The following is a 26,911-nucleotide window of genomic DNA, read 5'->3' as shown; positions in this document are numbered from 1 at the left end:
GGAATGTATCCATCCCACTGACAAAAAGAAACATCCTCCTTTAGTCTGATTTATACCCCTAAAGCTTCCAATCCCCTTGAATTGGATTTAAGGGGGTGAAATTCCTTAGGCAAACCCCTATATCCTATGTATATCAATGATTTCAAGTTAACCCTATTACCAAAAGTGAGGGGGGGGGGGTGGGTATTTTACAGAGTAAGGTTTTGTGCCTCTTATTTTATTTGTTTAAAAGGTACAAGGTTACAAAAATTTTAAAATAGCATAAATATTCAACTTTTGTTGATCCATTAATCCTGGTGGCCACAGGAGCTATCCTGGTTGCAACAGGCGCCATCCTGGCGGCCACATGAGGCATCCAAATTAAAATTAAAAGACTTTTTACCTTCACTGATGTTAATAGAGTTGACAATGGTCTCTGTGAGGTAACCGCTGGCGTCCATCTTGTACATGTGGCAGCTATCACTCAACCTGGAAAGATAGATTGTCTTAAATCTTACTTGTTATTAAGTGCTCAAATCAAATAGCCCCACTTTTTTGGGATTATGAATATTCCCCTTTCCATACGAATTTTCTATATTTATGTTCTTTAAAAAGAATCTCTTACGAAATTTATACCGTCAATCATAGATAAATAGATAAAAGATAAATGGACAGACAGATAGATAGATTGATAGATATATAGATAGATAGATAAATAGATAGATACATATATATATATGATATATAGATAGGGATAAATGTTTATCTCATACATAATAATGTTTAAAGGAAACTTTCAAAATATGTTTTCCTTTGAAGTACATTCGGATGACGTTTTTCTTTACAGATTAAAACCAAGACAATTATTCCATAAGTAGCGCAGCTGTAATAAATTATGAAAGATGTTATAAAAGTACAGGAAATTGTAATACAGTAATACATATGTTGTGTACCCAAGAGAGATGTACTTTGTAATCATCTAGTTGCTAAGCTCTTAGTTTTAAGGGATTCTGTCTACAAAGAGGTCAGAAAAATAGCTTAAATCCACCCTGGGATCTATGAAAAGCTTCCCTGAAAAGGAGAACTTAATCAGTTCATTTATTATTGAAATCATAAGCTCCAGACAAATCCTTCTTAATCCTTCTAAATATATAGTAAAGTTTTTCTACTGCCAGTAGCTTACGATTTTGATAAATACTGAACTGATAAAGTACTCCATTTATGGGAAGCTTTGGTGTGGTTTTAGGCTATTTTTATTTCAGATTTATGTCTTGGGATGGTTTCAGGATATTTTCTGCCCTTTCCTACCTCTTTTAAAACAGAGACCCTAGATGCTAGTGGCACAACCGCTAGTACTTTATATAAATGGATGAAAATTACGTTTCTTTTCGCACAGACGTACCTACTGACTCTTTTATATAGATCAGCTACGCTCCTGGCAATAAATCGGATATTAAGTTTAGAAAAAATATAGAAATGAAACAAGGATGACAACTTTCATTATCTTTAGGCAGGGAGAGATGATTGGACTGTAAATCTTACTGGTACCCAAAGTTTAAAACTTGGGTACTTAGTATTAGGTTTTAAACTGTACAAACGCAGTGTCAAAACTAACGGGTAATTTTGTTGGATATAATTGGGAGTGTCACTGTCGATAAATCTATCGCCCAGTGTCATACCCCTTATGATCCCTAATTTTTTTTACAGACATACAGACAAACCCCTAATTGTAATAAAGGATAGCTTCGCTACTAATGATTTTGACATTTCTGCGTTTTTTTATGGCAAAAATATTGTGATTTGATGATGATTATAAAAAACCGTTTTAAACTATCTATAACAGTTATATTAAAAAAGGGAGGGGGGGTTAAAAAGGGAAGTACTAAAAGACTTCCTTCTGAGTAAGAGATAAGACAATGGACGATAAAGTGATGAACAACCTTAATTTTGACAAACAAAATTTCCAATTGGACAAATTAAAATTATTGGTTCAAAAGATTGGACACTGATAGTTTGAAACCAAAAACTAATATTTTATAAAAGTACCCCAAAGTTATAAGTAAACGAAAAAGGGTTATAAAACTTTGGGTACCATTAAAATTTACAATCCAATGTCTCCTCCCTCCCTGTTTTAGTCAATACAACAAAAATAAAGCTTAACTTTTGACTTTTGATTCTTAATATAAACAAGGATGACAACATCCGAAGTAGCGAAGCATAATAAATTATGGATGGGAATATGTACAAGGAGGTCTATCTATCTATCTATCTATCTATCTATCTATCTATCTATCTATCTATCTATCTATCTATCTATCTATCTATCTATCTATCTATCTATCTATCTATCTATCTATCTATCTATCTATCTATCTATCTATCTATCTATCTATCTATCTATTTATCTATCTATCTATCTATCTATCTATCTATCTATCTATCTATCTATCTATCTATCTATCTATCTATCTGTCAGTCTTATGTGTATATTGTTAGGACAAGTAATTTCCGCTAGTCTAACTATTTCAGGGATCTTAAGGGATAAGACATGGGCGATAAATAATTTTACAACCCAAATGATGGTACACAAAACTGCTCCTTCTGTAAATTAAAATTATTGGTGGACGATTTTAAACACTGATCAAACTAATCAAACAAATTTAGAGTACCCATATACCAAAACTTTGAAAACCATTATAATTTACAGTCCAATATCCCCTCCCTTCCTCCCTGAATTATATTCTGACTAAATAATCTCAACAAATAAAAATATTTTCAAATTGCAAACGAAAATATAAACTCGGAAAATTGCTTCCATACGTAGCGCAGCGATTATATATATTAAAACATCATGGATCTAAAGGGACTAGACATTAAACAATAAATTGATATATTTACAACTTAAATGATAATAAACAAAACTATCCCTTCTGAAGATCAAAAATATTGATGAAAAGTTTGGGAACTACTAATAAAAATTCAATCAAAGTACCCAAAATAACGATAAAAATCTTTGGGTACTATTGCAACGGACGGAAGGACGTACAGATATACCCTTACTATAGATAAGCTTCGCTACTTCCTAAAAAAAAAGAATAATGATTGCAAAATTTCTCTTAATTTCATTTCTCAATTTTTTTGTGTTCTACTTTTGGATTATTAAGTTTAACTTTAATGTGTGTGTGTGTGTGTTTGTGTGTCATCCCTATATATCTGTATGTTAGTCTGTCCATGTATGTACCAAAAAATCTCGCTAACCGCTGAAGCTTTTTGGTTCTCTTTATAATGTAGCTCTTCATAGGACCGGGAAAGGTTTAAAGCTATTTAGGGGGAGGATAGCGCCATTCTTCCAAGAGAACTCTCCCCTAAAAAAATTACTAAACAAAACTAAAATTTAAAGTGGGGTGGGTCGACTTCAACCCCCTCACCTCCTCACGTGCCACTAAAATTATTGGTGTAAAAAATTGGACACTTAGTTAACCAACCAATGAAGTTATAATAAAAGTATACAAAATTTTTTAGCCAACGAATTAGTGGCCGGGTTTATAAAACTAGTGGCTACACCTCATCAGGCCTCTAGTGGCACTTTAAATGTGTTTTTTTTCAAGTCTCTACGATACCTATCTATGTTGCGTTGAAGTCTCTATTCGTAAAAAAAATTCTTTTGGGAGGGAGGTGGTACCCTCCCCCAAAATAGTTATAAACCTTCCCGGAACCTATGAGAAACTACCCTGTAAAGGAGAACCCGATCGGTTCAGCAGTTACCGAGATCCTTCGGTACAAATTGACAGACAGACATCGTTCTACTTTGTATTATAGATTTATTGCTTATTCCTTTTTCCTTAAGTTCTAAGTATAATAATTTCGTGCTTATATTTCAGACTATTTTATAATTTTAACATATTAACCAAGGGAGGGAGGGAGGGGACATTGGACACAAAATTATATTGGTACCCAAAGTTTTATAAACAAGTTTTCCCATTCGCTGGGTACTTTTATTAATCCTCCATTGTCTTATCCCTCAAAATCCCTGCATAAATTGTATTCTTTAGAGAGAATAGTTATTTCTCGCATCGTATAATAAACGGCTTTCCGCGGATATAGAAAGTACAATTATGAGATTAAAACTGGTTTTAATCTTATGATTGTACATTTCTATATTCGTAGAAAGCTGGATATAATACGATGCTAAACATACTTTTTTCGTATGGATGAGAACCAGTTCCTATCCACCGGATTCGAATGAATACGAGAAAATGGATTATAATACGTGGAAATTAAGACATGGGGATGTTTGTTGCCAATTTAGGTTGCTAATATAGTCCTCAGTTATTGGTCAATACGTTTCTCCGTGTTCAGGAGAGGGGCTTGTGTAAAGTAATAAGGGTGGGATGGGGTTATTGATATATAAGCCAACTGGAGAAACAATTTATCAGGGTATGCGAGAATCCATTACTAGTGGGTTTGCCCCTAGAATTTAGGGACTCTGTATTTAAAGGGGTAAATATGGGCTAAAAAATAGCTTAAAACCATCCCAAGATGGAAATCTGAAAATAATGAAATATCCCAAAACCATCAGAGGACCTTTGTGTAGCATACCTAATAACGTGAATCCAATCTGTACAGTAGTTATTAAGCTATAGATAAAAAAAACTCTTACTACTTTATATACGTAGTAGAATAGTAGGATAGGATAGAGAAGTTTTGTGCTATTAAAAATAAAACATTCATAAAACAAGAATGAAAATAATCATAATTACGGAATGACATAGTTATGCATTTGCACATCTACCAGAGAAATATTCACAACAAAAAAAATTACACCGTAGTATCAAAGACAGACATACAGACAAAGATATGCTTTATTGTCAAATGATTCACCACAAAAAAAATCAGCCGTCTATCTTAAATAAGAGCTAAAGAAAATTTGTGATTCTAAATTTTTTCATGATAACGGACGGACAGACGGATATTATAATAGAGTAGCTTCGCTACTACAGATAAGTAATATAAGAATGTAATAGAATACTAAATATTTATTAATCTATAATTAACTGGAAAAAAATAGTTATTTATTGCATCGTATTATAGACAGCTTTCCGCGGAGAGTAAAACGAAAAATTATAAGATTAGTTCTAGTATTATGATTTATATTTCATTATTCGTGGAAAAATTTTATACTACGCTACATGATTTTTCAGTATGGCGCAGAACCGGTTCGAATCCAGCGGATATTGACTTTTTTGGAAGCTATACAGGCATATTTGTTATTTTTCCTTTGTATCTAATCAACTACTAATCTAAGATCTACTCATAATAAAATTTAAAACATTTATCCAAATTTTTTCTATCTATCTTTCTTTTAGTTGATCTAAAGGGTGTGCAAAAAAATGCGTAGATTTTAAAAATTGAAATTGCGCGACTTGTGTTAATAGAAGAAACGCATACCGTTAGAACCGCTATGAACTCTCATTTTTGGAAATATAAGAACGGTTCCTGTGCTACAAATAATCTAGGGGCTAAGTGATAAAATGTCCCAAACTTTACTCGCAATTCAAGTTTTAAGTCAGTTTGGACATTTAAACACGTAGCTCCCGAACTATACGTAGCAGAGGAATCGTTCTTAGAAAACGAAATTTAGGGACGATTTCTCTATATAAACTTCTCCAGGACCCATGAGAAACTACATTGTAAAGGAGAACCATATCGGTTGGTATATCTATCTATGATAGTTACCTTTATAAATATAAATGTTGACCTAGAGGCTAGGGGTGTGTGCAGAACTGGTTTTCACTGGGAGGCCAACTATTTTTCTATCTTTCTATCTAACTACATATCTATCTATCTATGATAATTACCTTTATAAATATAAATGTTGACCTAGAGGCTAGGGGTGCGTAGAACTGGTTTTCACTGAGAGGCCAACTATCTATCTATCTACATATCTATCCATCTTTCTATCTAACTACATATCTATCTATCTATGATAATTACCTTTATAAATATAAATGTTGACCTCGAGGCTAGGGGTGTGCAGAACTGGTTTTTACTGGGAGGCCAACTATCTATCTATCTACATATCTATCTATCTTTCTATCTAACTACATATCTATCTATCTATCTATCTATGATAATTACCTTTATAAATATAAATGTTGACCTAGAGGCTAGGGGTGTGTAGAACTGGTTTTCACTGGGAGGCCATTATTGATCTACAAATGAGTCGACAAAACGGTCAAGGGATAGATAACATTCAATATTGACACCCCTCTGTTAGACTTTTTCACTGTGGCTTCGAATCCGATTAATATCCACCGGATTAGAATCGGTTCTCAGCCATACTAAAATGTTATGTATAGCATCAAATTATAGACAATTTTCCACGAATATTAAAATAAAAAGCTTAAAATTAATACTTTGTTTTGTTAGATCAGGCCTTCAGCCTTACTTAATTTTATAATTCTTGTATTTTGATATCCAAGGAAAGATGTCTATAATACAATGCGATAAAGAATAACTATTATTGTATAAATAAATATAGGATACGTGGATATTAGGACAGGGATAATTTATGTCGTCAATTTAGCTTGCTAATATGGACCTCATTTATTGGTCAGTTCATATATCCAGTAGGAGGGTAGAGGATAGGGGTATTTTTGTACATGAAAATCTGGTGTAACATCCAAGTAATAATAAATCCATATTGAGCGCAGCTACTCTATAATTGATGTTAAAAATCCCTTTCCCTGGAGAATTCAACAATCTGCCGTCACAGTACACACAAGCCTGAAATACAGAGATGAAATTATTCATTGGGGACTCTGGTACCCAAAGTTTTATAAACAGATTTTCTTACTCGCTGGATTTAAAACTTTGGTAGTAAGCAGGTGATAATTGTCCTATCGTTTTCAAATTTGGCATAATGATTCCTGTAACTGTAAGGTACAATTTTGAAAGCGTATCATTTCTATACAACTCTTACAAGAAAGCCGGTATGTAAATTTGAATTATTACAATTTCTCTTTTAAACCAAAAATACATGTGGTCAGGGGTACCCCAACTCTAGAATTTACTAAAGGACAAACTTGAAAAACTTTTTAAGCATAACCGAAAGTCAGACAGACTATATGCGCCTATGTCATTGGAATCTTCACTAAAAATTTCAGCTGTCTATCTTCAATAGCAGCTGAATATACCATATTTTCCACCTAGCTGTATGGAATGACTGACAGACAAACAAAGTGAGTTTTAAAGTAGCTTCGCTACTAAAAATCCGGGTATACTTCATAAAGGACAAACTTGAAAAAGTTTTTAAAAGATTCCATAATAAAAAGCTACTTAAAATAATTATATTATTTTTAAAACATGAGTCCTGTCTGTAAAGTACACCGGTACTTAAAGTTTTATAACCACTTTATCTTATACGTTGGCTTAAAAACTTTAGGTACTTATATTGATTTTTGATTGGTTCTTTATAAAATAATTAACGTTCAAACTTTTCAACCAATAATTTAAGAAACAGAATGTTCAATTTTTTTACAATTATTGGGAATATACATTAATTTTTTGTCCATTGTCTTATCCTTTAAGATCCCTGTATTTTCATAGGAAAAATATTTGATAAAAATATCTTTGTTTTAAAACTAATATTTTTAATTTTATTTTAGTTTATTAAATAAAACAATTTTTTTAAAAGAGATAATGAGTAATAATTAATGTATATCCCCCCAATGATGTTAAAAAAAATTCCCCTTGTGTAGTGGTTAGATGTTAGGCATAAAGAAGAACTATTTAATAAAATATTAAATAATGAATCAATTCAGGTTTTTAGATGACAAAACAGACGATTATGTCCTTTAAAATTATGTTTGTAATTAAAGTTAAACTAAAATAGCGTAAAACTAGTACCAAACAAAAAAATCGCGTTAAAAACTTTAAACCTGACGACTTAGCAGTTATTGAAATTTTAATGGTTACACAGACAAACATCCAAAAGTAAATATAGGATTATAGGATATATATTTCAGTTTTTGGAGGGATAAAGTTTTAGTTGCTACGCTGCCTTCCACATATAAAAGTAACAGGATGTCTATCTGTGTGTGTGTCTGTCTGTATGTACCAAAGTATCTTACTAACCGCCGAATCGATATGGTTCTACTTTTACAATGTAGCTTCTCATAGGTCCTGGGAAGGTTTATAACTATCATTGATAAGGGCACCACATCGTTCCAAGGAAATTGGCCACGAGAAATAAATCCCCCTTAATTTTTTTTACTTTTCTTTTTAAAACTGAAAATTAAAATAAAGGGGGGGGGGGTCAAATACCTCTCCCACACACCTCAAGTACCCCTAGAGGCCTCTAGGGGCGTAGCCGCTAGTATTTATATATAGCGGTCTTAGTAGTATCATAACTTTAAGGAAAAAACGATATGTAAATAATCAAACAAAAAAAGATTTTTAAATTTTTTGTTTTTTTTTAAGTTTTGACTTCGAAACCGATTAATATGCGATGGAATAGAACCAGTTCTTAGCCATACTGAAAAATCATATAAACCATCGTATTATAGACACAAAACTAATATCAGTTTTGTTAGCAAAATAAATTCTTATTCAATTTTAGTTTTTTTAAAATAAAAACTACATTTTATTGGGGGGGGGGGGGATTTGCCAAGGACGATATCTCTTGGGAAAAACCCTCTCGGAGCCAATAAGCAGCTTTACCGTAAATGAGAACCATTGGTTAGCGAGATATTTTGCTACACACCCTCACTCAGACATCCTAATACTTCATGTAAACTAGCAGCTTCGCCCCTAGCCTCTAGGGGCTTTGCCCCAAGAGGTAATTTTAAAAAAATAGAATTCAGAACCTCTGGTGCAAAAACCATAACATTTTTTTTTAAAAGGGGGGGGGGAGGGATTTTATTGTTTTTGGGGGTGTTGTGGGTGTCCCACCCCCCATGAAAATAGCCTGAAACCACCACAGGACCAGTAGGTATATTCCCTGAAGAGTAGAATCCAATTGGTTCAGTGGTTACCGAGACGGACAGACAGACATCAAGCTACTATGTATATAAGCGGGGGAAGGGGGTTCAGTGCTCAACCATGTATTTTAAGTGAGAGTGTAAATTTTTGTATTACATTTATCTATCCATACCTCCAATGAACCGTAGAGGAGTAGAGGAGGAGAATCTATGTGTGTCCGTTATTTTTTACATATTACACACACACACACACACATACACACACACACATACACACACCTCTTCAATACAGTTTAGGTTCAATACAGGGATATCAAGGGAATAAGACAATGGTCGATTAATTGATGTACATCCCCTATGATGATTCACAAAGTTACCCGGAGATTATAAATAGTGGTTTAAATGTTTGGACACTCGACCAAATAAAACACCCTATCACAATTCTGTTAAAGTTCTCAAAGTTGTTAAGCTAATTAATAAGAAATCACTACTTTAAAACCTTGGGGACTAGTGTGATAAATAATGCATTGTACCTTCCCTCCCTTTTTAGATATTAACCAATTAAACACAAAGGGAGAGGACATTCTACTGTAAATTACACTTTTGTCAAATCTTATTCGCTAACTCCATAACCTAAATTTTAGAACCTAAATTATTGAATTTTGATTAGGATGGTTTCATAATGAAAGTGAACAAACTTTTCAACCAAACAAAGAAATTTATAAATAAAAATAAGGGTGGGGACAGTAGACGCTCAGAGCAAAGAAATAAAAATTTTAAAAACTACTAAAAGCAAAAAAAATTTAAATATGTTATTTTCTACTTGAAAAAATATAATATGGATTAATATATTATCTATAATACAATGCTATACATGAATTTTCACCATTGCTGAGAACCGGTTCTAATCCAGCAGATATTAATTGGTTTGAATTGAAGAACTTTTTTTCATTTTATTTTTTTAACATTAAAATCAATTCTTAACTTACTCTTCATTCAGAAGAAGTGTGAATCGTGTATATGTATGTGTGTGTGTGTGTGTGAGTGTACATATTTGGTTCTTTCAGCAGCGGGAGATGCATATTACCCGTTTTACTGGTTGTGTGTGCGTTTGTGTTTCTGTGTGTGTTTGTGTATGTGTGTTTTTGTGTGTGTGTTGGTAAAAATGCATTTTTTCTCGCTGCAAGTCATAAAAATTTGTGTGTAAGTGCATTTTTTTTTATTCCAATTTCACTAATATGTGTAAACAATGAATTTTTTATTTTTAGAAAAAAAATCAATTTTTGTTATTAAAACCATGAGTGAAGAATTGGGCTGTTTATTACCCTAGTCCCAAATTATTATAATAACGTTTTCGTGGCCTTAACAACTTTGGATACTATTATTGAATTATGATTTGTTGGTTCATTAAGTTGAATGTCCTAATGTTGCACCACTAATTGCAATCTACAGAAGAGGTATAATCCATTGTTTATCACTTTATGTCCCTAAATTTTTTTTGTTAATAAAACATAAAATAACACGTCAAATTTAGGATTTGTTGGTTTGTTATGATTCTTATATAACCATGGATCTAAAGGAAATAAGACAATTGCCGATAGATTGATGTACATCCCCAATGATCCTTTACAAAATTACCCCTTCTGAAGACTACAATTAGTGGTCTCTCAACTAAATATCCTAACCAATCAAAATTCAAGAAAAGTCCCCAAAGTTGTTAACCCAACGAATACTAAATCGTTGTTATAAAACTTTGGGGACTAATGTAACAAACAGCCCAATGTTTCGGACCCTCCCTCTCTGTATTATTTATACTTTTGGAAGGAGGATAGGCCAACCTTTCCAAATTAGGATAGGAACTACAATTTTTGTAAGGCTTTATGCATTAATCCCGGGCAGGTTTTAATCTATTTTACTTTAAAAACAATAGGTAGGCTAACTTACTCATATTAAAAGAAAAATTTATCACACTAAAAAAATCTACAACAAAATTAGATTAGGTAGACACCTAAAAGCACAAGGAACCAAAAGACTGATATAAAGTAATAAGGTTTTATGTCTGTAGCTTAAGATTTCGAGAACTATTGAACTGATTGATTTCTCCATGTTAGGGGAGGTTCACATAAGCTCCAGGATTGGTTTAGGCTATTTTATTTTTAGATTTAAGTGTTAAGTGATGGTTTGGGGTATTCTTCTGTCCCCAGAGCCCTTAGATGCTAGGGGCGCAGCCGCTAGTAGTTGATAAATGGATAAAATAGTTAAATATCAATAAATTTAAAGCCTTGATCATTTTATATTATAAGGAGAAAAGGTTTTAAAATTGCTTAAAATTGTTTGAAATGAAATGATTTCATCATTGCTTAAACTTTTTGCATTAATATAACTGTAATAATTCAAATGTGAATCATATATTTAAAGCCGGAAGGGAGGGGACATTGGGCTGTTTATTACACTAGTCCCCAAAGTTTTAAAGTAGTATTTTCTTATTCGTTAGTTTAACAACTTTGGAGACTTTGGTCTTTGATTGGTTGGTTCATTTTAATTTGAGTGTCAAAACGTTTCAACCACTAATTGTAATCTACAGTATGAGTACAATTATTGGGGATGTTTATCAATTTGTAGGCAATTGTCTTACCCCTTTAGATCCCTGGATTTAAAGATAGAAAGCTTGTTAGCTTGCTAATATTGATCTCCTTTATTGGGCAGTTCATTCTAAGTAGGAGGGTAGGGGATGATGTAAAGGGGGCTGTATTTGGCCAGCTGCGAGCATCACTTTATCAGATTACGTAAAAATCTGGTGAACCAACCAAGTAATAAAATATATCGATTGTTTCACTATTTATAAAAATAATTAAATCTCAAAAATAATTCTTAGAAAAATACAGTTTTAATTCAATTATGATAATCTGTTTAAAAATAATATTTTTGATATGAAATGATTAATTTTTCGGCACTTTACCCCAAAATCCCAGCAAGCACAGAAGCCCCCCAAGTGAGGCCTATATCTGCGGTGTCCTAACCCTGCAGGGCTACACTGAACCCAATATAACCTAACCTAACCCAGCCCAAGTTAAAACAATAACACACCAATTGCCCTCTTCCTTCTCAATAAAGAACGTGTCCTAACTTTTGTGATTTTTTTAACCCATTCGTGACGAGCTCCCAAAGTTCGAAGTTTTATTCACCGGGGTTCAAGAAAATAGATTTTTTCAATGATTACTCAAGAGAATTAAAAAAGCAAGGTTCAAATTAAAGATCTTACTTTTTTTGTTCATAATGGCAATTTTCTTCTTTTTTGTTGCGTTGTACCTTAAAACCAACTTATTTGTTTTTTAACTTTACATCTACTACTGACTAAAAGCACCGATTAGTTATTTTTTAAATCCCAAAACATAGGACACCTTCTTTTCTATTTATTTCAAAATAAGGGAAGAAGGGGTTTCTGTGCTCGACTAGACACTTTCAGGGGAAATCATCTGCTTTTCTCCAGAAACAAGGACAAGTATGTCTAAAATTAGCGCAGCAACAAGAACATAGAAAACAACGGAGTTTTATACAACAGTTTTTAAATATGATTTTTAACATGAAATGCAGAGATCTAAAGGTATAAAGGACAATGGCCGATAAATTGATGTACATTACCAATTATGATACACAAAATTATCTCTTCTGTAGTTTACGATTATCGGTTAAGACGTATGGACACTCAACTTAAACTGACAACTTAAAAGTCCCTAAAAGTGTTAAGCCAACGAATAGGATAAAGTTTTTATACAAATTTGGTATCTAGTGTAATAAACAGCCAAATGTCCCCTCCCTCCCCATTCTGATGAAATGTCTATAAATCACTGAATATGACATTATTATACATTAGTGTTATAAAATGGTATTTAATGGTATGACTGACAGACGTACGGACATATACTCACACCATAGAGAAACTGCGCTACTGTGAAAAAAAATACTCACTTGTAAATAAGAATTATAAAAATCACTAATTCATCCAAAACATTAGAATTATTCTCCTCAAATCACCTCAAAGATAAAAAAATCACATTTCATTGAGAATTTTCACAATTTTCTTTTAAAAATATAGGGTGCAGTTTTTATTTTTATGTAAAATGTGCAATCTTTTTTTTTTTTTGGTGGTTTAATAAAATTTGAGAGGCGTGCATATGTTTTGGTTTGGGAGGGGGAGGGAAAGCCCTATTTTTAATCCCACCCAAACAATCCTGACAAAAAAATCTAGGGCAATATACAAACCCAAACTGGACAATTTTATTGGAGGGTGGGGGGGGGTGGTAAATTTGTTTATTCACCCCACCCCCTCTCATCTCTAGGGGTTCACACCTCCCTGGAAATGATAATGGAAGAGAATACTCCCCCCCCCCAAAAAAAAAATACGCCTAAAAAACTATCTATTGATAAAAAAAAGATAGCCTAAGAAAGGCAGGCGTAGATGTCCAAGGGTTAGGGTAAAGGGGTGTATACCCCCCCCCCCCCGACCCCTTATTTTATTCCCATAAAATAAAAAAAGCGTAGACGTCCCATCTGGCAAGTAAATCGAAAAAAATGCAGATTACTCACTTTCAAAAATAAATCACCAAAAGTAAAACACAGTTATAATTTTGCAAAATCACTTTTCCCACTGCTGTACTACAGTGTAGTTTTGTCCTTGTTTGTATTGGGTCGTCACCAAAGGGTCAAACCAAACCAAAAGGACAGTACAAAGCAATATAATTTCACAAAATTATTAAATTTAGAATTTTCAAAGGCGCTGCTTTTTTATCACACTATTTTTTCATCAAAGGGATGCTTAGCCCTTTGCAAAACGTGTGTTCTTGTTTATTTTTTATATGGCTAGGTATAGAACCTATAACCAGTTGTTATAGCGGCGCAGCTTAAGGATGAACTGGATATAAGATCTCACCCCCCTGCACCCCAGCCAGACAACCTGTCCTAATCATCATCCACACAGATTTTAACCCTCTCCCATCCTTCAACAACCATCCCGCCCCCTCTCTCTCCTAAATTTTCAAAAGCTGTCACCTCGAAGGGAGAAAAAGCTCCCCAAGCCCCCCTTTGAAGGCTTTTTCGAGACACCCCATCTCTCACTATATTACTAAGAACCATATAAAGTAACACCTCCCCCCCCTGTCCCCCCCTCTATATATGTGGAAAAAGCCTGATGAGAAGGGGAGAGGGGTGAAAAGTGTAAGCCCTATATAACGGAGATATAACGAAACACACACACACACACAAACGAACACATACGCAAATATACGCAAATATTTTATTATAAATAAAATATAAAGAAAAAAACCCAGTAAAATATTAAACAAAATCTTATTTTTTTATACATTTTTTTTCAGTTAAAATTATCTATCTATCCTTATAATTTCTGATTGGTATTTTTCTCTCTATCTATCTATCTATTCTTGCGTATTTTTGTGACGTACGGTGTTGCCTAGAGGGCTTTAACCCCTCTGAAAGAACGATATTTTTCACTCTTGCTCTTAAAAGTCAGCTATATTTAACATTTTAAAACTTCACTAAAAAAATCTTTGTCTAAAACTGTGAATGACGGTAAATTTTTGTAAAAATATTTCTAGAAAGCTAGCTTTGATCTTGATGGTTTTATTACTGGGTTCTGTTATATCATAGCGTAAGTCAACACTAATGTAGGCCCTATGAAGCAGGGTTGCCTTTTTATCCTAGAATTGTTCAATAAAATATTTTTGAAAGCCTAAAGGGGGAAAAAGTTCTTTTGATAACTTAAAATTATCTTTTAGAAATTATAGTGTTGTTATGATCTTTTTAATTATTTTTTCTTAGGTGGAGGTGGGGTGGGTTTTTAATGTAACCCCCCCCCCCCCCCAAAGAAAAAAGTGTTTGCCTTGTAAATTAATTATAATGCATTTTGTTTAATAGATTAGTTTTGTTAAACAAAAGAAATTAAGGCCCGGGCTACCAAAACTGATATCAATATTATGATTTTTCTTTTGTTATTCGGAGAAAATTGTCTATAATACAAAACAATGCATGGTTTTTCAGTATGGCTGAGAACAGGTTCTAATTTATTAATCGGTTTCGAAGCCATACTTGAATTTTTTAATATCTAACTATTTTAATTACATAAGTGTAAAGAAAATGAAGATCAAAATATAAAAATATTATATCAATAAATATTCATATTTTATTATGTAAATACTAAATATAAAGTAAGATATTATGTTATTTCTTTTTATCAATTACTTATTACATTTTGAAAGGGGCATTTTCAGGCATTGAACAAAGGAAAAAGGGGAAAGCAGTCCAAAATTCATTACTTCAGAGGGTGTTGAGTTTGACACCCCCTCTACCATATGCATTTGGTTTTAGATCTTTACTTTTAGCATCCACCATTGACCCAAGGCAGGTGAAATGCCTCAAAAGGCTGGGGGTTATGCCCCCTCCCCTTTCCTTACATTTATAATGAAAAAAGGCCTTGCCTGGTAAAGATTTTACATTAATCCAAGTAGCCTAAAACCTACTTCCTATCATGGGGGTATACAAGGTTTAAGGGGGTATTTCATCATAAAACACTTAAAAACAACCTCTAACAAATTTAAGGTCCCTGGACCTATAAGAAGCCTAATTATTAAGGAAAACCATATTGGTCCAGCGGTTAGTTAGATCTTAAGCAACAGACACACACAGATAGACATCCTGTTACTTTTATACAAGGACGATAAGATAAAAAGGCAACCCTGCACGCAATGGTTCACCCCACCCCGCCCCCCTCACATGAGAGAGAGAGAGAGAGAGAGAGAGAGAGAGAGAGAGAGAGAGAGAGAGAGAAAGAACACCGTTAGGCCTAGCGTAACATTGAACATTGGCCCTGAGTGAGGATAGTTAGAAGAATGATAGATAGATAGATAGTCAGCACACAGATAGATAGATAGATAACATAACACTGCCCCCCCCCCCCCCTCATGGTTTGACCCTGAATATCCGGGGAAGAGAGGGAGGTAGGTAGATCATCATAAGAGGGGGAGATGAGGGGGGGGGGTAACTAGAGCGAAAAAAGTACATGGGGGCAGAAAGGAAAATAGGGGTGGATGTGACGCATTTTTGGCGTAACATGGAAGGAAAAAGAGGATTTACCGCTGGATTAAGGGGCCACTTTGGCACTAGTGTGGTCTAAATAAAGATTTAATATTAATAAAAAAGTAAAAATGAGTATAAAAACATTTTTTGATAACTTATATTTGTAAAAAAAAGTTTGAGTTTAATAAATCATAATCGAAAAAAAAAATAGATTTCAAAGTTTTTTTGAAGGGCGTATTCGCGCATTGAATGACGGTACATTCGGTTTGTTTCAGAAATTTTATAGACAAAATTTTTTAAAAAAATTATCTCACTGTAAAACAGGTATGTTTTTGGCTATTTTTTCATCTTAAAATAACCTAAAACCTGCCCTGAACAGATATAAAATTGTAGAATGATCCTTCCAGCCGATAAAGAGATCTTATAAGGCATACATTTATTATATAAATAATGACAGGTAGACATACATACATTTATCTACTTAGAAACATGGTATTATAGGCCTCTAGGGGCACTTGAGGTGGTAGGGGGTTGAATTAGACCCCCATATTTTTATTTCACACCAATGCAATGAGAAACTACATTGTAAAGGAAAACCTGTCGGTTCAGCGGTTTGCCAGATTCTTTGATACATACAGACACACAGAGATCAAGTCACTTTTATACAAACTAGCGGCTTCGCCCCTAGCTTCTAGGGTCTTGGGCCCCAAGAGGTTTGATCAAACCAAATTTTCGTATTTTAGATTTAAAATGAAAATGTAAAAAAAAAATTTCTTTTGGGGGGGGAAATTTTTTTTTTTTTTTTTTTGGGGGGGGGGTTAGTCCACTCCACTATCTTAATTTTAGTTTTAAAAAGAAAAAGAAAAATTGGGGGGAGTGGGTATTTTTCATTTTTTAGGGGGGTTGTGGGTGTCCCACCCTCCAAGAAACCTTCCCTTGACCTATGAGAAGCTACCCTGTAAAGGAGAACCCGATCGATTCAGCGGTTAGCGAGATCCTTCGCTACGAACAAACAGACAGACAAACAAACAGACAGACAGACAGACAGACAAACAGACAGACAGACATCGTTCTGCTTTGTATTATAGATATTGTCCGAAATTATTTACACAAAAGGGAGTATATATAAGCAGAAAAAAGGAGAGGGAGAGAAAGAGAGAAAGGGCGAAAGGAGAAAGAAAAAAATGAGAAAAACCAATTGGAATAGTCGTGCTGAGATTAGAGAGAGAGAGAGAGAGAGAGAGAGAGAGAGAGAGATAGTGAGGGAGAAAAGAAAGAAGGTTAAAATGAGAGAGAGGGCATTATCCTTATTTTATTGGCTGTCAATTATTTTAGCAAATAAAATAAAAATAAATATTTTTCAAAATTTGATGGTCTGTCAGTCTATCTGTTTGTCTGTCTGTCTGTCTGTCAGTCTCTCTATCTGTAAAGACGTCTTTTTGGGTCATCTGACATAACCCCCCGCCCCCCACACACACATACACCATAAACACAAACGGTCAGTACTTTCAATACGATTCATTGTACCCATTTACCCTAGGAATCCAAATTTAAACAAATAAATAAAAGGGATAATTCTATGATTAAAAAATGTTTTGTGTCAAAATCAATATGTATAAAATTAGACGTACGGACTTTCTGATAATGATTATACTTGATAGAGTTGCTACGCTAGGAAGATTATATCTAATTGATCTAGGAATCATCATACAAAACCAGTAAGTTTTTTTTAGCAGTTTCAAAGAACCATCTATTCCGTTAATTTCGACGTTATTCAAGGCCACAGAGGGGAGAAGAGAAAAACGTTTCAGCGTCAATATAGATAACAAAATAACAATAAAATAACAGGGTATGGCATTTACATATTATACTGTGATTATATTTGGTGAAATAAATTTAAGGAAACCGCCCAAAGCCACCAGAATCGAAGGACACATTTTCGGAAAATTTAGTCATACGACGAATAAACGCGCGAACGCACACACTGTCACACACACACACACTGACGCACATACACACACACACACACTGACACACAGACATTAGCGCTTTTTTGCGCTTCCTTCCTTCCGACTCTACCACGAATTAAATTAGGAGTTGTACTTTTATTATAATATACATTTATAACAAGAACCAATTATTTCCAAAAGGAGCGCACCAATATAAACTATTAGATTGAAAGATATATATAAACATTTAGAAAATATTTATATCTATAAATAAAATAGTCTGAAACTAGGGTTGGGCCGGATATCCGGTGTGACCGGATATCCGGCCGGATAGTTTCATTATCCGGATATCCGGTGTGGCCGGATATCCGGCCGGATAGCTTCAATATCCGGTATCCGTATATCCGGTGTGGCCGGATATCCGGCCGGTTAGTTTCAATATCCGGTATCCGGCCGGATATCCGGCCACACCGGATATCCGGCCCAACCCTATCTGAAACCATACCTGAACTTATGGGAAAAAAAGAGAACTCAATCGGATCAGCAGTTATTGAGTTCTTCAGCTTCAGACAAAAAAACCTTACTACTTTATATAATAGGACTAGAAAATAGAGAATGAATTTAGAAATAGCCTAAAACCGTTCAAAGACTTAAATCTGAAAATAATAGCCTAAAACCATCAAAAGATCTATGTAAAATTTGCCTATTATATAGAACCCAATCGGTTCAGCAGTAATTGAGATCTTAAGCTATAGACAAAAAAATTACTACTTTATATACATAACTAGCGGCCACGCCCCAAGAGGCCTCTACTGGCACTTTAAATGTTTTTAATGTTTTTACCACTTTATATAATAGGACTAGAGCTCTAGTAGCTCTGTAATCGAAGGGGCAGAGAGAGGATATAAAAATAGCTTTAAACCATTCAAAGACTTAAATTTAAAAATAATAGCCTAAAACCATCAAAGGATCTATATAAAATTAGCCTTAAATTTAGAGAACCCAATCGGTTTAGTAGTTATTGAGATCTTAAGCTATAGACAAAAAAAACTTACTACTTTATACAATAGGATTAGAACAAGGATAATGATGTTCATAATTAGCGCAATAATAATAGCAATAGATTTATGACTGCCAATTCAGTGGCGTGCACTGTGTTTGGGTTATTTTGACATACTTTTACGATTTTTGACACCCAAGAAAAAATCTTTTGATTGATAATTTATTTTTACACCATAATTTAAGTTAAAAGGGGGTTTTACCTCCCACCCCTCTTGGCTTATTTAATGGGTGCATCAGAGGGGTGAAGGGGGTGTATCCACCCCAATATTCACGCCTCTGTTGCTATTTATCTATAAATTTATTAGTTTTTCTTTTAATCTGTCTGACCAATATTTATCCAATTTATCAAATAAGCTATATATCTATCTAATCCATCCATTTGTTGACTATTAGGTAGTCGATAGATAGATAGATAGTGTATACATAATATAAGTAGATAGTTGATAGATAATTAGATAGATAGTTAGATATATAGAATATTAGTTGATAGGTAGATAGATAAATAGATAGATAATTGTTTCTTCCGATTTATATTCTAAGAAATATGAATAGCAGTTTAATTAAATAAACTGAATCCCTCTTTTTTTTGTACACAGTCATTCCATTGTAAATGCCTGTTTCATCGCTATTGTACCACCCTCTGTCACCCTTCTTTCACCTTTTCATAAAAATAGCCTAAAACCATAAGTTATATTATTTAATCGGTTTAGAGGTTAGCGAAATGTGACCAGCGGATACGCCCCTAGAGACCTTTAGGGGCACTTGAACTAGAGGGTGGTAATTTTATTTTTTTGGGGGTAGGGGTCATTATTTTCTAGGGTCGATTTCTCTTTGAAGGGTGGTCTTAACCTAACCCAAAATAGTTATAAACCTATGAGAATCTATTTTGAAAGGAGAACCATATCGGTTCAGCGTTTAGCGAGATACTTCGGTAAAGACAGACAAACATATATCCTTATTTTTCTATATAGATATAAAAATATTAAGATTTCTTTGATATTTTTAGTGTCCTTTATACCTCAATGTATTAGGAATCCTTATTAATCACCCCACCTTAAAATACAATTAATACAATGAAGGGATCTAAAGTGATAAGACAATGTCCAATAAATTAATGTACATTCAAAAGGATGATAAATAGAATTACCCCTTCTGTATATTACTATTAGTGGTTGAAATGTTTGGACACTCAACTTAATGAATCAACCATTCCAAATTTCAAGACAATGTTCTTATAAAACTTTGGGGACTAGTGTAAAAACTGCCTGATGTTCCCTTTCTCCCGGAATGGAAGGGGTTGAAAGGGTCCAACTGCAGATTTTAGCGAATTTACCAATTTTACTAATTAAAAAAAGACTTAATTAATTCAGTTTTGTCGAAGTCATTTTCTTAAGCATAATATTTGTGTACACATTACAAAATTTTGGTTTCCTTTATAACAAAACTAGCCTCTAGGGGCTTTGCCCCAAGAGGTGATAAAAAAATAATTTGGCGAAATACGTAAAAGGAGCAAGGAAATCTTCTTCAAACAAAAAAATGGGGGGGGGATTTTTTGTTTTTTGGGGGGTTAGGGGTGGCCCACCCCCAAGAAAATAGCCTAAAACCACCACAGGACCAGTAGGTATATTCCCTGAAGAGTAGAGTCCGATCGGTTCAGTGGTTACCGAGATCTTAAGGGACGGACGGACGGACGGACGGACAGACAGACAGACAGACGGACAGACATCGTTCTACTTTGTATTATTGATAGCTCCACCCCTCAAAGCCTCTAGAGGAAATTAAAATTTTCAATTATATTTTTTAAAGTAAAAAACTTGGGAGGGATCATTTTTTTCTAAGGTCAATTTCTCTTGGGGGTTTAGTGTTACCTATCCCCAAAATAGCTATAAACCTTCCCATTAACCATGAAAAACTACACTGAAAAAGAGAACCATATCAGTTCAGCGGTTAATGATATTCTTTGGGACAGACAGACAGAAACAAAATTACTGATCATGTAATTTTTATATAACAAACCAATAACTTCTGTCAATGTTTAGTGGGTTAAATAATTTTACTCCATGAAAAAAAAAACACAGTGTAGTTAAATAAGTTTTCTTTGTGGGGGAGGGGAGATAGTTGTTACTATTTCCTTGAAGGTTGTCGCAACCCTAACGCCCAGCAGCCTAAAACCTTCCTTGACCTTAAACTAGTAAAAAGTATAAAGATTTGTAATAGTTGCGAGGTTACTCGATTATTTGAAATGTCCAGCCGTCTGTCCATCTGTCAGTCCGTTTGCCCGTAAGACACGTTTTTGGGGAAACGTGATTGTAGTTACTTTGTGATAAACTAGCGGCTTCGCCCCAAGAGGTGATTTAAAAAAATAAGTATTTCTGGTGCTGCCATTTATTCTGAAGTATCTGACAAAAAAAAATTTTAGGGGGGGAAAGGGAAATTTTCATTTTTGGTGGGGTTGAGGGTGTCCAACCCCCTAAGAAAATAACTTAAAACCACCACAAGACCAATAGGTATGTACCCTGAAGAGTAGAATCCGATCGGTTTAGTGGTTACCGAGATCTTAAGTGACAGACGGACGGACGGACAGACGTACAGACAGACAGACATCGTTCTATTCTCTCATTCGAAAAGATGAAAAAAAATCTGGAAAAATCTTGAATTAAAGGAAAAATAATTATAAAATTATGATGAAAATTAATCAGAAAAGATCCGTCTGTATTTTCTATAATCTATCAAAAATGAAGAAAATACTTTTTTTATAAATATAAAAACTAATAGAATGGACTGTAAATTATACTAGTACCCAAAGTTTTATAAAAACTGCCCAAAATCAAAAGACATATACCTCCACAAGATTGAAACAGTTCTGAACCATGATATACATGAAATACATGTTATAGTTTGTAATAATGGCCTTTCAATTAAACAATGCACAGGGTTTGTCTATTCGAAAAAGTAAAATTTTCCCAATAATTTAGGAAATAAATCTTTAAATAACAAGGATGACAACATCCATAAAAGCGAAGCACTGAAACGGTAGGACAAACGGACATTAACACTTGTATAGTGTCTAAACTGAATAATCAGAATATAAAAGTATAAGAGTCGAAGCAAAATCGTAAGTAAATTTGTTGAAAAACTGCTTGATACAGGATAACGTTTACGGACATACTTACATTTTTAGGACTTGATTATAGAGTTGCTTCACTTATAATGTTGTTCTTTGTTGTCCCAGGAATCAATATACCAAAAATCAGATCAAAAGGATAATTAGATGACATAAAAATTTGTTGTTAAAAAAGTAGAAAAATCAACAAGTTTAAAATGGACATACGGACATTCTGGTAATGATTATAGAGTTGCTACGCTTTCTAAATCGTACCTAACTACTACAGGAATCATCTTGCAAAGTTTGAAATCGATAGGACAATTCTAACATGCCCAAATTAATGAATAAAAGCTATCTATCTCGGACGGACGGACCGACCCTAATTATAGAAAAGCTTCGCTTTTAAAAATTAATTGTCATGCTTCTATAAAATAGATAAATCAACTTAATCAAACATTTCAGTAAATTTCAAAATCTTTTTTTCTAGGGGCAATTTATCTTGGCAGGTTGCCTAGGTGGTGGCACCCTCCCCAAAAATAGTTAAAAACCTTATAAGGACCTAATTGAAGCTAAACTTTAAAGGAAAATCATAGTGGTTCATCAGTTAGCATAACTTGTGAGTTGGGTATTATCCTCTTAGAAATATTTTTTTTATTTTTTTTATTTTTATGAAAAACTTTGTCTACTCTTATTGAATTTTAATTGGTTGGTTTTAAACGTGTAGTGTAAAAACTTTTCAATCACTAATCTTAATCTACAGAAGGGGTAATTTTGTTGATAATAATTGGGAAGAACATCAATTTATTAGCTCTTGTCTTATCCCTTTAGATCTATGACTCAATTGTTTAAATCGACCGGATTGCATCCAAAATTGAAATAGGTAAAGTCTAAAGATATTTTAGAGAGATAAATTCACCTTTTTAAAAGCGAAGCTTTTCTATAATTAGGGTCGGTCCGTCTGTAACGGTAAGCTCTTTTTGTTAGAAAGCGCAGCAACTCTATAATCGTCACCAGAAAGTCTGTACGTCCATTTAAAATATTCTATTATTTTTCACTTTTTTGACAAGAAATTTTTGTATGTTTAATTATCCGATTCATCTGATTTTTGGAATACAAGGTACAATGTAATAAGCGAAGCATCTCTATAATAAAATGTCCTAAAAATGTAAGTATGGCCTTAAACAGCATAATGAATAACATTTTGCTAATTCAGTTCTGACACTCTACAAGTGTTAATGTTTGTTTGTCTTTCAATTTCAGAGCTTCGCTTTTATGGATTTATCATCCTTGTTATTTCAACAATAAAAAATCAAAGCTTTTTTAATTGTTGTATCCCCTAGAAACAGGGAGGGAGGAGACAATGGAATGTAAATTAATTACTGCTACCAAATTATTTTTAACTTCGGTATCTTATTCATTTCTCAAAAACTTGTAGTGTCAATGCCTATCAACCAATAATTCTATCGTTCTATTAATTGTATTAACTTATCTTTCAATGAGTTATCCCTTAAGAACCCTGGTTATATGATAACATAGTAAAACTCGAAAATATTTCATTTAGAAATGAAATTTAAAATTTGCTTTTCTAAAGAATGGTTCTAAATTTTTTAGTTGTTATATTACAGCCATTTTAAATAGATAACAGACAATTTTTAGCACCAGGTAAATATTTTACCAGTTTGGCTTCGAAACCAGTTAATATCCGCTGGATTAGAACCGGTTCTCAGCCAAACTAAAAAATCATGTATAGCATCGTATGACTGGCTATTTTTCACGAATATTAAAATAAAAAACCTTCAAAAAGATCAATAGCAGTTTTGTTATACCGGATCTTCGGCCAATCGGGGCTAACAAAACTGGTTTTAAACTTTAAATTTTGATTTTCTTGAAAAGCTGTCTATAATACGATGTGATCAATAATAGTTATTTATCGCATCGTATTATAAATTTTTTTTCGCAGATACAAAAATGTATGTATATGTTTTAACCGCGAATTGTAATCCATAGAAGGGATAATTTTGCTTATCATTATTGAGGATGTACATCAATTTATCGGTCATTATCTTCTTTTCTAATTCATTCTTCATGTATGACCACTGAAATTCTGCTTTTTAAATCACTTAAATGAGACAATGGCCGATAAATTGAAATACATCCTTAATAATGATACACAAAATTACCCCTACTGTAGATTTAAATCAGTGGTGGAAACGTATGAACACTAAATCTAATGAACTAACCAATCAAAATTCACTATAGTCCCCAAAGTTGTTAGGCCAACGAACAAGAAAACGTTATTATAATTTATAAAAGTTTGGGGACTAGTGTAATAAACAACCCATTGTCCCCTCTCTCTCTGAATTTGCCAGTTGTGGATTTTGGCATCCTTGTTCTGGACAAACCTTTATTTGTTCTAGGTTGAGAACCATGCTTGTAATGTGTTGTTGTAGAAGTACCTTGCTCATTTTCACAGTGTTGCTGCTGTTAACAAGTTCTGCTCATGGACTGGTTTCATATATCGTGTATATTCATTGCCTTTATTTCTTTATACATATACCTGATTAATAACCAATCCTTTGGTTGCACAACCTATTTCTGGAAATCCTAACTGTGAATAGTAGAGTTTTACTGGTTGTAGGCCATATTAATATCACACATATATTTTTTTTTTAAAACCTTGTTTTAATGTTTTAAATGTAACAAAGTTTTTATCAATGACTAGACTACTTTTTATGTGATAAAAGTATCCGATTTATCTGATTTTTTAATACTGATCCCTTTAACAACAAAGTACAATGTTATAAGCTAGGCATCTCTTTATCAAGTCCTAAATATGTGAGTATGTCATTAAACAACATCCTGTATTTAAGCAGATTTTCAACAAATTTACTTACAATATTGTTTCGACTTATATATATTCATATCCTGATTATTTAGTTCTGACACCCTACAAGTGTTAATGTTCGTTTGTCCTACCGTTTCAGAGCTTCGCTTTTATGGATGTTGTTATCTTTATTTATAGCTCTAATTTAAATGATTGTAAACTTTATTTAGATATAGTATACTTGGACCCTTGGTTTCAGATGTTTTACTTCCTTCTCTTGTAAGTACATAGATCTCAAGGGATAGGAATTGTGTGTGTGGGTGTGTTTGTGAATTTATATCCAATGATGATAAACAAAATTATCCACTCTGTACATTAAAATTATGGTTGAAAAGTATTGACACTCTGTACTAATTAAAAAACCAATCAAAATTCAATAAAAATACCTATATTTTTTAGCCAACAAATAAGATAACGTGTTAGGCTTCGCCGTCTCTCCTTTTAGTCATGCTTGTTTGTTTAGGGAGAAACTGGTGGAGGAAACCAACAACAACAGCACGTAACAGTCATAGTCCAGGTAAGGTTAATATTTCTATACCTGCGGCACTTGGTGTATAGGATAGCGGCCCTTCTTGCTGTCGGGTTCGAGCTTGGTCCAAACCAAATCTTACTAAAGACATTTAAAATGGTACCTATTGCTGCTATATCTGGCACGTGACACTAATAGAAAGAGTAGGGAGAATGCCTTGGCGAAACTTATTATTTCAGACAATGCAACGATCATGCAATCAATGGGTTGGTTGTCTGTTGGATGCTACTTAACCTTATATCCCTCGGTGTTTAGGTATTGCATCCCAATAATAGCGGATGATGGCCTCTAGATTATCACTTTGAATCGAAGGAGAATACCAACCAAACAAGGTGGTGGTCTATAAATTCCTGGGGTATTAAGGGGTAAGACAATGAAAACAATTACATATGTACACTTCCAATTAAAAAAACAGAATTAACATTTCTGTAGGTTAGAATTATTGGTTAAAAAGGTTAGACACCACTGGTTTGATCAAACTAATTAAAGTAAACTATAAGGAACCAAAATTTTGAGCCAACAAATAAGATAATGTTGTTATAAAAATAACAGCGGTATTCTAATGCCCTCGAACACATGGTGAATTTTGAGTAACTTTCTTTATTATCCCATTTTCCAGTATGACTTCAAAACCAACGAATGACCGCTGGATTAGAACCGGTTCTAAGCCATACTGAAAAATCATGTATCGTATTGTATTCCAGGCAATTTTCTTAAAATAATAAAATTAAATTAAATTATCAATACCAGTTTTGGTAGCCCGGGTCTTTGGCCACTTAGTGTCTACCAAAACTGGAATTTTATAATTTTTCAATTTTATAACCGTGGAATGCTATAAATTAATAATAATACGATGCGATAAATAACTATTAACTTATTTTTTATTTTATATTTCAGAACCCGCAACTTAGAAATGGAGGAACGTGTGGTATGGAAACCTCCACAGAATTTTTAATAATTTTTATCATTTGCATGTACCAATTGTTTATTTAGAACAAAATAATAATTTATTGGCTTATTAACTTTTTAAAAACAAAGAATTCTATAATTAGGGTAGGATCTATAAAGTCATAAAAATCGTTATCAGAATATCCGTAAAAGCATTTTAAGCATGTAGATTTTTAAACATTTTTTGACTACAAAATTTCTATATAATATTATTAAATTATCCTATTCGTATTATATAGAATAGAATAGTGATTCCTAGGATAACAAGGTACAATGGTATAACTGAAGCATCTTCATAAACAAGTCCTGAAAAAGTCAGTATGTCCTTAAAAAATATCCTGTATTTCACCATTTGAAATTACAAATTTTAGTAAAATTATATTA

At 33.4% G+C, this 26,911-nt stretch overlaps 1 protein-coding gene and 1 long non-coding RNA gene across 8 annotated transcripts in view; one reads left to right on the top strand and one right to left on the bottom strand.

The window, feature by feature from the left end:
- The window catches only part of LOC145329352 (uncharacterized), a 55,897-nt gene extending 42,013 nt beyond the window's left edge, over positions 1-13,884 (bottom strand). For 3 of the 7 annotated variants that reach the window (XM_080173414.1, XM_080173417.1, XM_080173420.1), the window contains exons 1-5: positions 13,548-13,883; positions 12,930-12,995; positions 6,728-6,765; positions 6,118-6,193; positions 383-468 (exon numbers count right to left, since the gene is read on the bottom strand). In XM_080173414.1, coding sequence (XP_080029540.1) covers positions 383-449 — 67 coding nt within the window. In that variant the 5' untranslated portion in view covers positions 450-468; positions 6,118-6,193; positions 6,728-6,765; positions 12,930-12,995; positions 13,548-13,883. Of the gene's footprint in view, positions 1-382; positions 469-5,715; positions 5,793-5,973; positions 6,016-6,117; positions 6,194-6,727; positions 6,766-12,929; positions 12,996-13,547 lie in introns of those variants that run through there. The other 4 variants (XM_080173419.1, XM_080173421.1, XM_080173416.1 and 1 more) reach the window with 3 other exon arrangements.
- A 9,891-nt stretch (positions 13,885-23,775) lies between these two features.
- LOC145329350 (uncharacterized) lies at positions 23,776-26,667 on the top strand. The gene is made up of 5 exons (XR_013882875.1): positions 23,776-23,828; positions 24,584-24,688; positions 25,221-25,269; positions 25,514-25,567; positions 26,477-26,667. It is a non-coding gene; the product is annotated as an uncharacterized LOC145329350 (long non-coding RNA).
- Positions 26,668-26,911: the final 244 nt, after the last annotated feature.

The sequence above is a fragment of the Acartia tonsa genome, chromosome 10 (genome assembly GCF_053477335.1).
Source record: "Acartia tonsa isolate MP-2025a chromosome 10, ASM5347733v1, whole genome shotgun sequence".
In the NCBI taxonomy this organism is placed as follows: Eukaryota; Metazoa; Arthropoda; class Copepoda; order Calanoida; family Acartiidae; genus Acartia; species Acartia tonsa.
The sequence above is the reverse complement of the archived record's forward strand: the minus strand, read 5'-3'. Positions and strand labels throughout refer to the sequence as shown.